General features: G+C 39.6%; 1 protein-coding gene across 1 annotated transcript; it reads left to right on the forward strand.

Annotated features, from left to right (window-relative positions):
• Positions 1-5026: 5026 nt before the first annotated feature.
• LOC147888475 (17.6 kDa class I heat shock protein-like) lies at positions 5027-5772 on the forward strand. Its single transcript, XM_087392808.1, has 2 exons — positions 5027-5225; positions 5355-5772. The coding sequence occupies exons 1-2, from the start codon at positions 5135-5137 to the stop codon at positions 5585-5587; spliced, it is 324 nt and encodes a 107-aa protein (XP_087248934.1). The 5' UTR covers positions 5027-5134; the 3' UTR covers positions 5588-5772.
• The last annotated feature ends 8390 nt before the right edge of the window (positions 5773-14162 follow it).

Raw genomic sequence — 14162 nt, forward strand, 5'->3', positions numbered from 1 at the left:
GCATATGACATAGCTGGCAACAAAATGAGAGGCAGGCTCGTGGGTTTTTAGAACATCTCATTCCAACTCCATGCTCGATGATTGCTCAGGTAGAAAGCACTCTTCTAGCATTTCCCTTGTATCTCGATGCTATAGTAACCACTCCACAAAGGGCGCTGCATAGTAGGCTTCATGCTTTTGTCTTCCCCATGCCATGTAAGCACTCAGTCAAAAGGAGCTCCTCCCCTATGGAGGAATTGCTAGGATAAATGATGGAGGCAAGAACTATAGAATTCTGAGAAGAAAAAATTGTGTTTGGAAGCCCAATGGTAAGTAGAATATAAACCTAGCTTGCCTCCATGGAGCAATGGGTGCCTGTTTGTCCTTAGGTTGTGTGTGGGCACTCTCTTCTAGAGTGTCAACATTCTCTGCATGCCGATGCATCTAGCTTGCTAAAAATTTTCCATTGGCATTTTTCGAGTGGGCTTTGGATACTTTGGATCCCTTGGGGTTTGTTCTAGGCAAAGCAAGGGCAGGAAAGTCCCAATCCATTAATGCATCGTCTTTCCACCCATCAAGAATATTCCTTAGCTACATTTAGTTACTATTTTATCCTTGGAGATCAGTTCACTACCTCAATTTTGGTAAGTATGACTCACATTTCAGCTTCTCATCAAGAGCTTTCAGGACTAGTTGGCTCAATTTCCAGTCCTGCTGGCCTTGAAGCTTAGCGAAAGGGGGCACCACAAAAGTTCACCAAACCAGTTGAGTCAAGACAATTTAAAGGGAGTATCCTCATAGTTGCATATGTCAGCAATTTGGAGGCTCAAGACGATTCCTTAGTAGTACAATGAGGATAGTCATGCAGTTCTCTCCGTAGTTCCACTTCCTCAGTTTCTCAAGGAGGTGATGGTTGTAGTAGCATCTCTTGGAGAGTTTTCAGATGATAGCATTGCCATATCCCAATGAGGTCAATCATGCAAATTCCTCTTAGTAGATAGGAATATGATCACTTTATTAAAGGAACTATGCTCAATAGGTTGAGATGCACCCACAATTCTAGCTATACTGTAATTCCTTCAAGCATCATCCCATTTATGAATTCTTTAAAAGGATCTTTGTCAGTTTCAGTCATCCTTAGTTCTGTGGGACACATTTGCATTATTAGACATCTCTTAATTTGTTTGATTGTGCAATGTCTCTAAACACTATGCCAACAAGAGTAGCATGGATGATTCCATCTTCTCCTAAAGTTGCACATTTGTAACTCGACTATCCCCTAGATCTTCTACACATATTGACAAGGACATCTTCATAACAACATCTAAATCACATTGATTATCAACAATAGTAGCATGGATTTCTTGACCCTCTATAAGGATTGCCATATTGCTAGATGCATGCTGGCTCCACATAAGAGTTGATTCTCACCTCTTGTTTTTCATCGCAGTATGGTTCTACAAAACCACACACAGCCCTTACCACACTTTAGGATATGTACCAATATGAACAACAAAGTACAAAATTTTCTAATACATGTACCAGCACCTTTAGCACATGGTTGCTTAGGTAAGGTACAAAAACTGACTGTATACTCCTTCTCTCTTTGCCACATGTCTTCCTATAGGGTTCAATATCTACCACACTAGTCCACTTGCTCACCTCCCCCTCTCCACTTGTAGGCTGCATATGAGGACATGTTGAGAAGGAGAGAAAGGCACAAGAGAACTGCAAGTGATCTTTGGTAAAATCCCCACTACAATTGGGGGAAAACCCCTGCACAATAGGCTATTCGAGAGCTCCATAGGATACCTCAATAGCCTCAACAACTGGAGGCACATAAGGGTGAAAGAACTCCTCGACAACCCTACTCTGGGACAAGATCTATAGGGCTAGCTATGCTTGCTCCATTGAGTGAAGAATGAGGGCTGAGGGGGGGGCTATAAATAGACCCCATCCCCTCCCTAAAAAATTGACTAGTAGGGGGGGCATATAGTCTACCCCTTGCCCTAGATGGACGACTAGAAAAGGGAGGGTGGGCTGACCAACATATGTCTTATAAAAGTGAAGGGACATGTGGAGAAGGGAGCATCACTCTAACACTAGGAACAGAATGGAAAGATGGAAAGCATAATGAAAATGGAAAGAAAGTACAAGTGCAAGGCAATAATAACCAAAATACTCACATGTAGATAAAGCTTGATGTTGACTGATATGAAAAGACTAAAGACAAGTACAACACTATATAGTGTGACAATAGACTCTAGAAATCCATAGTGTAAATGGGATAACTCCCAATATGACGTGGCATGTCTAAGACTCACTAGACTATAAAACACCCCCTTTACACCTAGAACACTCATTTTTGACTCCCTTTGGCTTCATATTCCAACACCCCCCATGAAGGCAAGGTGAGAGACTACTAGAATGGAACCAAGAACGGAACATGACAATGACAATCATCAAACTGTGCATCCTATGTAACTCAGAGGCTAAAGTCTGAGCGTGTTCAGAGGTTGATCCAAGCACTCTCATGGCTTGAGACTCAACATGCTCAAAGGCTCACGTTATAGCATGGCTACATGACCAGCTCATAGGTCTAGGAATACACCAACATCCTGGAACTCGGCCAGGCCTACTAACGAGACCTATCAAAGCCAATACATATGGCTCCCATAGTACATCCCCCCTTAGCTTCATAACAAGACATGTTAGGAAGCCACACACCAAAATAGGAAAACCAATACATCTTTTTAGGAGGACTATCCAAGGCAGAGGACCTTTAGACTCAATGAAAACCAACCACTTAATACATATCATTTTAGGGGGACTACCTAGGGCAAGGGACCCCAAAATACATCAAGCTATAAGAATAGATTCTTAAAAAAATATCTCTTTGTATAAGAGATGTCCTTCGCAAAGTTGTTGCACATGTGTGTGCACATTCTTCCTGATATATGGGTGAATTCCAGGAAGAATATCCCTTCAATCCTTATTAAAGCCTCAAAGTTATGGGTTTCTCTAAGTGAGAAAGCAATAATTTGATTATCAAACTTTCTTTTTGGTAAATCTATTGCCAAAATTCCATCCAATAAATCCCATGACATTTTCATATGCTAAAAGTTGGCCCTAGCATCACTTTTTAGCAATTGCTTTTATGTGACCTACCTATGAATTTGATGATCAAGAATATTCCTGGTCAAGCTTTTCAAGAAATTATATTGGATTGTGGATACTATTCCTCACTAGTTTTCCCCCTTGGAAAGACCTTTCAAATGATTTTATAACATAACCTTGATCCATTTATGTTTGTGAGTAGAGGAATATAATTATCATTTCTAAAGGATGGTATGAAGTGCACGTTGCTATATTATTGAGTTTTTATAATAAGAAAGAGAAGATATGCATTCAAAGACAATCTCTTTGGTTTTACTCTAAGACTAGGTTGGTAGCACTACAGGACATAATACTATCGTTTTGATGATTTGGCAAAAAATTCACAAGTTGATCTAGATATATTTTTTGAGGATTCCCTCTCTTGAGTTTAAATACACATTAAAAATATAGCATTATGCATGATTAGAAAGTGCCTTGGCCACAAATATATAATAATAGAGATTTTTCTATGTTTCACATCAAGCCTTGCTTTTATAGTTTTGAATTATCATAATCATTCTACATATAAAAAATTATGATGTATCACTCATTCATGATTAGAGACCCTCTATAAGTATAATTTAGACCTTTGAAGGTTCCTATGATATCACTTCATCCTTGTACCTTGAAATTAACATAAATTGCATGGAAAGGTTGGAATTTGATGTTCTCCATGAGATTAGGTTCCCTTCAAGCTCATGCTACTCTAGAATATCATATTGAAGATAGATACAAAGTATGGTTAAGTTTAGAACTTGTTAGACATGTCAAAGAATGTGTAAATGATCAATTTTGCCTAATTATCACAAAATTTACATTTCAACTGATAAATCATAGTAAGTATGATTATTCTTGATTATATAACTTCAAAAGCAATCCAAAATATGTATTATGGTTCTTATTAGACTATGGGTTAAAAAACTATAAAAAAGCTGATTGATAGCTTGACCTTAAAACTTAAGGTGAAACTCAAAGTCATCCTTAATAATTCTAGGTTTTAAAAGCACTGAATTTAATATGGTCAATAATCAAAATCCCAAAATACCTTATCAATGCCTTAGAATAATTATAGAAAGTAGCTAAGTTAACAGGACATAAAAGTGTCTTAAGGCACTTTTATCTCCTCTTACCAAACTAGTTTTAAAGGACTTGATCCCTTGTTGCTTCTAAGTAATGTAGGGAACCCAATTAATGCATATATAGTACCCATTATAATTTGGGCTCCAAATATCTATGATAAAACGTCTCCCAACCATTGGTCTAGCATGTAGTCAAACCTTCAAAAGTATCCAAAGAATAATCTCATATGAAATCTACATTAGGCGCTTGCAAATCTACATGTGAGCTTTTGCCACCACCTCTCGCACCGCAATGAGGATGTAAAGTCCTGACACACTTTACTCTCCCCTTCCCCTCACCCACCTTACTATCCCATTCCCCTTTCTCTCTTATTCCACCTCCCATTACTTTAATCATGCTCTTGCCCTCTTCCTTTTCACCACTTCTTTTCTTCACAACTAATGCTCTCACGAGTAAGGGAATCTTGATTAGGGGACATAATGAGTGCAACAATTGTGACGTGGGATGGTTAAGGGATGTTTACGTGCGAATATTTTCCAATGAGGTGGACTCGAGAATGGATGCCTATTTGTATGATTACCAAAGAATATGCTGGACCATAAGAATGAAGGTCCGGGGGAGAGAGAGAGAGAGAGGAATTTTGATTGGATCTGTGATGGGAAAGAGATTCGAGAATCGATATGATGCATAGATATGGTCGACGAGAATGAGATAGAGCTTTTGTTGGATAAGATAATTGAGATTGAGATGGAACTTTGCTTGGAAAAATACGCAGATCACCAAGACTCTACCTACATGTCTATAAATTCACCGCGAATCGGGAAATTACAACCCAGCATCATCGTTTGGCTTCAAGCTAGCTGTGCTCTATCATCGTTTGACTTCGAGCTAGCTGTGATACACAGCCTCCTTCGCACGGATGGATCAGTGGGGTGGCATTCGGATTGTTCAACCTCAAGTAGATTGGAAAGAGACTTTTGCAAGCCACATCGTGAGAGCCAATTTACCAGGTAAGTCGTTGCTCGAACTCTAAGTCTCGCCTAGAAGCCGTTAGGTAACTGAAATCTTGGGTCCATCTACTATAGTCTATTAACCAGACGGTTCCACCAGTATTGAGAGTTTCTGGGCGCATGCTGTAGGAGTCAGAGAGGAGGACATCCATGTGCAAGTGGAGGATGGCAGGTCCTTAGAGATAAGTGGAGAGCGGAGGCACGAGGGCATTCGATTCTTCCGAAGACTCCAGCTTCCAAACATGGTAAATGCGGACGAGGCCAACGCGACACTGGAGAGAGGCATCCTCACTATCACCATCCCCAAAGTCAGGAACGCTAAGAAGGCAATGAGGAACGTGGTGGACGTCTTTCTTCACTAATAAGAGTGAGCTGCGGCTCGACGCCGAATCGCAGCCCTCTTCTGGGCATCTTGTATACAAACTTGCTTAATTGTAAGATAGACTAAGCATGTAAAACTTCTGCATCTCATGTCCGTTGCGGACTTAGAAAGCACTTTGTAAAGTTTGTAGAATTACATTAGCAAGAATTTATAGCTTTTGCTGAATCTATATCAATCACCATTTGTGCAAGTGGCATAGTGGCAGTTCATGAACGTGGAAAGACAGAAATTGATATAGCATTCTGAAAATTCCTCAAAACCTCGTTGACATAGGAAAATAGGCATCCTGTAGCCGGTGAATTCCGTAAAAATCAGCTCGTTGACGTAGAGAAACAAAAATATTTTTGTCTTCGTGCACAAGCCAATTCAAATACTCAACATAAAAATTAATTACAGAAGACGGGTTTCTGTTCTTCTGTCTTCGTGTGTTGAATTTCAACTCTGGAAGAACACCATCTTTAAGTGCTTTAAGCTCCCTTCCTTTTACGGAAGCGACTGACTTTACCCTCTGTGGCCTCAGCTCCATTGAAAGCTGTACTAAGTTAGCAAGAGGTACACGATAATTTGTGGAAAAATATCAGAATCAAAAATTGAGCAGGAAAGCAGAGGAGTCTAGAGGAACGATCTGCGATGTCTTCTTGCGCACGCTGGATTGAATCGTGTAATTGTTTGAGTCTCAGAGTAATCATGTAATTATTGTTTGTGAGTCTCAGAGTTACCATGGAACGCTTCCAACACCATTGGTCCGTTTGTCATGACATACACGTTCTAGTAGAGATGTCGTTCGCTCGCTACAAATAATTGCCTCGAGCAAAAACATCAAGAGGCAACTTAGGCTGTGCTGCGGCAGCTATAACATAGTAAGGCCTCTCCTCTACTAGAACGGCTGCCCTTACCGTGTGCCCGCGTCATCTATAATGCTCATCATACATGGTCCAGGGTGCTCTGCTTCACACAATTATTTATTTTCAAGGCTTCAATTAATTGTCACCAAAACGTGATTGGTGCAATTGTTGAGGCAGAAAATGTTTGAGTCCCTCTCCTTGAGGTAAACCGGGCTACCCCCCTTCTTTTCCTTGTCAAGGAAGAAACTCCATTAAGATTGTCTAGCTGTTGGCTACTTTGAACTTGTCCTTAGTCGAATCTATCTAGGGTACCGTGCCCCTCGATAGGACCAGGGTGGGTGAGGTTTTTTGTATAAAAAATAAAAATAATAAGGCTGCTGGATTAAGATGTTTTCAAGGAATCAACGACTTAGGCTGAGTCCATAATGCCATTGCACACAATCTATTAGATGCACTAGCTCTTACATGAAGTGTGTTGGTAGATTGGGAGTAGCAAACCTTTCATACCCACTGGGTGTCTTGGGCCCCACTCATGCCCTTGGAGCTCATCTAAACCCTCAACAAAGTCCACTCGTGCTATGCAAGCTTCCAACCATCAGAAGGCCTTTTTGCCACGACGCTATAAATAGTCTCCATGAGATGGACACTAGTGAGTAGGAATGATCTCCATATTTGATGGTCAACTCACACAACTTTTGGAGGTCATCACTATGAGTTGCAAAGGCATTTTCTTAAGTCACAAATTCAACCTAGGATATTAATGGTTCTAAGAACTTCGTGAGCCCCCTTACTAGGGATGGCATGACTCTCTTAACTCAAAGGAGGATAGCTCAGCCATGCTATAGAAAAAAGATGTGGCCACGCTATAGAGAAAATTGATATAGCCTCCATTCTATATGTGATAGTGATCGTGAAGGGGTTGCAGTGGCTTCTAAATACAATGGTGACAATTAGGTTTAGGTGGCTTTGATTCTAACAAGACAAGACAAATACTCGAGCACACTACATCAATGGGTAAACCTTATATGGTTAAGATGGATTCAATAGAATCTCAACTAATAAACCATATATGGTTAAGAGGGACTCAATAGAATCTCAACTAATGCCTTTACATCTAGGTCTATGTGATGAAGGAGCTACAGCACAAATATAGTGATATGGATATGTGAACAATGATCTTAAAGAGACTACAAGATCCAAAGTAAGACTTCATGTTGAATATTTTAAATCAATCATGAAACAAAAAGGAAAAGATACTGTTGTCTAATATGGAAACATTAATCCTCATGAAATTAAGGATTCCATTATTTTTAATACGTGCAGGGGCATTCCAGTAGCCCGGATATACTACTCCTAAGTAATCAACCTGTCATCATAGAAGTGCCTCCATGTATCTCCTCTATGATGGTGGCAGTGGTAGGCTGTCTCGACAAGAGCAAGGTACTTGCCCATGATATCAAGCTACAAGATGACACAATTTACGGAGGCGTTAGTACAAAGAAACAACGATCGATACTTACAAATTGGGCCTCCCATGATTCAACACCCCGTGCTCCAAAATGCACGATTCCATATTGCTCCATTTGGATCCTTCATGCCTCCATGTGCCACAAATTGGGGTCCACCTTCGCTACCCATGATTGATTTCTCTTCTTCAAAATATCCCCATGATTGAATTCTCTTATGGGAATTTCTCAAGACTTCACCATAGCACAATTCATAGCATAACAAGGATCAATGTAAAAAATGAGAAAATCTCTAGAATGCACCATAGCACAATTTTTTGTTAGCAAAACAAGAACTCATATACCATATGAGCAAATCTTTTTGGAAACTCTCCAAGATAAAGAGTACTTAATGTTGACTCCTTTGCGTCAATCATAAATACAAAATAAGCTATTAAATAATAGAACATTATTAAGCTTGAAGAAAGAATACAGACCCCCTAACTTTTGATTAATATCTATGCCATTTTATTATTCCAAATAGTATGCTCCATGTACAAACTCTTTTAGTAACCTTTACCATAAGAATCAATTACCACATGAGAGAACAACTATAGGAGATACTCTAGGAGTCATAATATAAAGGTCCAAATTCTTTTAATTAAACATCCATAAATGCCCATATTTTAAAAAAAAGAAAATATTGTCTAACATAAGATGTGTTTCATATATATAAATGGTTACATTTTAAAACAATATTTTCCTATGATCTCTTGTTTTTTTGTAATAGAGATATGTTTCCAAAATTATTTTACAAATGGCCACATGGCCACCAATTGATGTCCAAACTTTTCCTCCTTAAGAACTTTGCACCATTGGGGTACCTCGGTGCCATCATCCAAAATATATCCTTGTCTTTCTCCACCAAATAATAGGATCCCTTTGGTATAACCTATGTGAGCTTTATTACCATATTTTGCATCAAGTGTGAAAGGATCCAATGTCAACCAAATATGCCACAAACCTGTCCATCTTAAAAAATGAAAGAAGATCATAAAGTCTTGGTGGGCAACTTGTCAAAAACTAGCCTTTAACCGAGATGTGGCTATTAGTCAACAAAGTTCATATGCTAGAATGGAACCCCCACATCTTCATTACCACATGGCATGAAATGAAAAGATGTAGAGAATTCTACAAGCATGTAGTAGAAAACACACAATGACTAGAAGAAATCCTCCACTTTTACCACCATTGGTCGCCCATGACCAAGCTTCCCACTACCATCCACTAGATAACATCTTCCCTTGAAATGGGAGATTATATTAGAGCCCTAATTTCCCTACAAAAGAACATCCTTCCACTAGGCTCCGACTCGTTTGGGTTTGCCATATTCGAGTAGCCTTCGGAGAGAGCTAGCGCTTCTCTTCAGCATCTAAATATAATACACTTGATTTGTTGGATCTTGGGTGATGTCCTCAGGCTTTTTGAATGCCCAATCCAACTAAGGCTGCTAGGCCTCCTGGCTATGTATTGTTATGGTGTCCCATAACAATACATAGCTAGGGGGAACCTGAAAAAATTGGTGGATTTTCTAAAATGACAATAAATGTCCTCTACAAGGCAACAAAGCATCCTGCATTTACACTAACCCCAACTGATCCATTTGATTGAATTTGGGCCTCTCAAATTATTTGTCAAGCCTCGAAAGAAGGCAAGAAGTTTGTAGAAGTTGAACCGTAGCCGTCACCTCACCTACCATAGAATTCAACTACATTTGTTGATCAGAGGGCTTCTAGTTAGTATGTACAAATACCTCCTTCCATAAGATCATCAAATGAGAAAGAAGAAGTGAAGCCTCCACCTGCACCTATTGAAACCATTCATTGTATCCCACCATGCTCCATTTATCTTGGTTTTACCATGCACAAGTCTAACTATCTCTATAAGATCCATATGGAGTAAAGGCCAACTCCTAGAAACCATATGCAATCAAACATCTAATAAGATGCCCCCCCTTGCTCCTCTCAGGAGTAGTAACATGGTCCCAAGAAATCCATGTCTTTTCGAGCTTATTGCTTGCTTTCTTACATAGTATAAATCAATTGGCATGTTGTGTTTGATGAAAAGATTTGGTGGTGTATCGTAATAAAGGTAGGAAAACAAAGATCATGCTAATCATAATGGATCACACCAGTTTAATGAAAACATGCGTAGGGTGTGCATAGGTCAACACTGCAAAGCATGTGAATCAAAGTAAACTCCAATCAATAGCCCCCATGATGTGTGATGCAACGCCTTTTTATGGCATACCATCCATCCTAAACCTGTCGAATTATTCTTAATACAGCATGACAAAGTTTTATGCCTGTGGCAAAGTGCCCCAAATAGTCACAGCCTTTTGAACATTATCTCTTTGAGCATTGAGAAACATGAATAATCTTTTGCTAAGGCTTGGATGATCAGTTTCTCTTCACTAGAAAGTGTACGCCCTACAAGTTCACCATCCACTGCTTGCTTATCTAATCGAGATAGAATTGGATGTGTAACAATAAAAAACAAGGAGGGGCTAAGGGGGCATCCCTATCTAACTGACCGCATCAAATTAATGGACTAACTCACCCCACCATGAATCCAAATCCTAGCCATTGCATTCTATATATTCTTCAAAGTTTTGCATTTTGGCTTCCAAATTTGTTTTTCTTTGTTTGTTCTTGTTGTGTTTCTATTAAGTGCACCTTGATCGTGATCACCAAAGTGTTAACGGGGGTTTGTCTACCATGCTAACAATACGAACCCCCATTAACACTTTGTTGTGTTCCTCATTGCACCTTTGTACTCTCCACCGATTGTCTTTCATCATCTCCTCATTTGTGTTCACACTCAATGCCCAATCATGATGGTTAGGCACCCAAGTTCTTTGACTTCCTCGATGAGGATGTTGATGCGCACATAATGTTGTTTGAAAGTGCCTGGCATGCCAATGTTTCAGTGGTGCAACAAATGGAAGCCATCAAAATGGCAATGTCCCTAGCTTCCCGCCAAAGCAAAGCTATGACTTGGGCTATGTAGTATGCCATTACACTATTCCCAGACTTGGATACCCTTCATCCAACCTTTTTTCTTTGCTACCGCATAGAGACGATGACTGTCATTCACACCCTCGCAAAGCTTGGACGAACGGACCAAAGAAATCTCACCTTAGAAAACTACATCATTAAGTTCTGCACCCTTGCCAATTGCCTACCACAAGCACAATGTCCTTTCCCAAAAATGTTAAATTCATACTTTGTGCATGGGCTAAACCGTAACGGGAAAAAAGTAGTAGCCTCTTTAGACATGGCTGCATTGAACTTCCACCAGCTTGTCGATGGTGTCCATCATGCTAAATGCATGCTGAACTACACCAAGCGTGAACCATCAACCCAACGAGATGACCATAGCTCTGGTACTAACTTTGATGACAATAGCAGAGAAGAAAGAGCCCACAAACGTCGTGAGTACAGAAGCTTGCTAAAGAAAATTGACACATCGCCTATAGAACATGGCCTCGCTAACTTTTACTTACTTGAAGATGGCGCTAAAGCCTCGCCATGATTGCATCATGGTGTCTGGTGTTCCAAATGCCATAACAATGGCCACGGAGTAGACGAATGTGGCCTCAACCAGTTATGGTGTGCTATATGGTAAACAAAACTCACACCATTGACAACTATAGTACAATGCCCGCGGATCACCACCCTACCCCAAGCGATTCTTGTTGACCATGGTAGTGGTCCCAGTTCAACTAGCGGTAATGGCCGCAAACCTTGTCACTATACCAAACCCTATCACCCTCGCCAAAGATCACCCCGTGGTCCTCCAAGCTAGATCATTTGTTACTATTTGATGTCCTTGGTCACAAAAGAGTGAGTGCGAGCTGTTCAAGAAACATCAGGCAGAATGAGCTATGTTGCATGCATGGATGATTTTTTTGTGTTAGTTTCGTTAAGAAGCAAAACTTTTATATTGGTGTCGAAAGTTTGTATGCCCTAAGAAAAATAAATGTTTGAAATATTCGCCAGCATTTGAGACTTTTATGTGAAAAAATATAAACTTTCGCCCAGATTTACATCTTTTACTTTAAAATTCATAAGAAAATAAATAAAAATGTACTCTATTCTATCAATTTTGTGAAACTAAAAAAACTAGCTCGACAAACTTTCGCCAAGATTTTATATTAATATATAGGTATAGCTTCGATAAAAACATCCATGGTTGCATGCCCATATTTGTGTGGTTGTTCCTGTGACACCCCAACTTCACAAAGTGCAAATTGTTGAGCTCCATGATCTGATAACTCCAACTATTGACATTAGCGCCACCACCAATGTGGTGACAAGGGTGATGAAGATTTTTCTAGGTCCCACATTACCATATAGCCAATCAGACAAGAAGATCAATGAACCAATCAATTGGTAACATAGTTATGGAGTGGGTGTAGGACTTGCAGACTCCAAATGGCCCAATCCCTAGTGTGAATTCTGATGCAAACAGTTCTAGAAGTAAAGATTGAACTCCTCCTGATTGGGTTGAGTAAGCCCTAAAAAGTGCCAGAAATCCCCATTAAGTGTGAGCAAGCATCATCCGAAGATGAATTTGACATTTGGAGCATGTTGAAGGACTTGCATATCAATATGTCTGTGAAGCAGCTGATCCCATGCCAACTTTTCATCACCAGCAGCTCACCATTCCTTCAGTACCAATTCTGCTAGTATGCATCACAAGACCATCCGAAACTAGTGTGATGGTTTGTGCCACCTAGCTCGAACTACCAAGGTCACAACAAGAACCATCGATTTATGCGATGAGAATGTGGCAAAGATCACAATGACACTGAATGGCCAAGAAATTCTAGGTGCACTGCTCGATGGCGGAACTCAGGGGTCAATATTAATCCAATGATATGAGCCGATGAGACTGAGATTCTTTGGAGGGAGCCAACATCATTTGTGGTAAGAATAGAGGATCAACGGTGTGTACAACTGATGGGTCTCCTTTGCAGTGTTTCAATCATAGTGGAGAACCTAACATTTGTGGTTTCCATAGTCATCCTTCTTATGAAAGATATCGACATTGCCCATCCCATATTACTTGGTAGGCCATGGTTGCGGCAAGAACACGTACAACAAGATTGGCATTACCACTGAATCATGATCCGATAGGAAAAGAACAAGGTAAAGTTATCCATAAAATCCTAGAGGTAAATTCATACACGCATTTTCCCATAGGAGCTGAAGGAGTAAACATGAAATAAAGACTTGATAGTGATGAGGAGGAGGAATTCCTTTGGGACAACTGAATGATCCGAACCCTTTACTTGAAGTAGCTAATGATACTCTAGTAGATATCCTACAACTTATTTAGGTCGAACATGATTTTGAAAAGCTATTGCATCACTCAAAATGAGTGATAGAAGATGCCTTAATGAACATGAACCTTAGCACAGAGAATGGTCTACATCAGCATCAGTGTTTTCATGATTGATAAGTACTGCTGAAAGTAGAGAATCAAGCATACACACTCGATTTCGCATGAAACAAAGGAACCCTTTTGAAAGTCTCTTGATTCTTCATTCATGGAGTGCTTCTCTAGCGAGGCTATTATATGCATATGCAAAATGCTGGCCATCGATAGGCTCAAATCGGCAACACATTAAAAATTGGCTTGCCTCACTAGATGTCCATCTACATCTGCATCGGATGTACCAACACCTGAAATTCTTGTCAAGAAAGTTGATGAAGACAACACCTGAAAATCTTGTCAAGAAAGTTGACAATGAGATCATCTATAAACCATCTTACTTGGTCAAGTCTATGAAGAAAAAAAGCATGTTCTAGAAGACACACAGAATTGAAGAAGTTCAAATTCATAAGTGACTATTCAAATCCATGACTTGTCAAAGGAGCACTAAGATCTAAGAAAGACAATGATCTCAACTATTCATAAATTCTTGGGGATAAATTCTGCCATGTCAAATGCATTCACTTTTTTATACATGAAAATTTGAGAGCTTGGAAGAGACAATGAGATCATCTATAAACCATCTTACTTGGTCAACAAGTCTATGAACAAAAAAAAACATGTTCTAAAAGACACAAGGCATTAACGATGTTCAAATTCAGAAGTGACTGTTCAAACCCATTACTTTCCAAAGGAGCACTAAGATCTAAGAAAGAGCAAATGATATACATAAATTGAAACAACAAAATGTTCTTTCAAAACTTGG

This window comes from Dipteris shenzhenensis, chromosome 21, assembly GCF_047967505.1.
Source record: "Dipteris shenzhenensis isolate YYH24624 ecotype China chromosome 21, Dip_SZ_1.0, whole genome shotgun sequence".
Taxonomy (NCBI): domain Eukaryota; kingdom Viridiplantae; phylum Streptophyta; class Polypodiopsida; order Gleicheniales; family Dipteridaceae; genus Dipteris; species Dipteris shenzhenensis.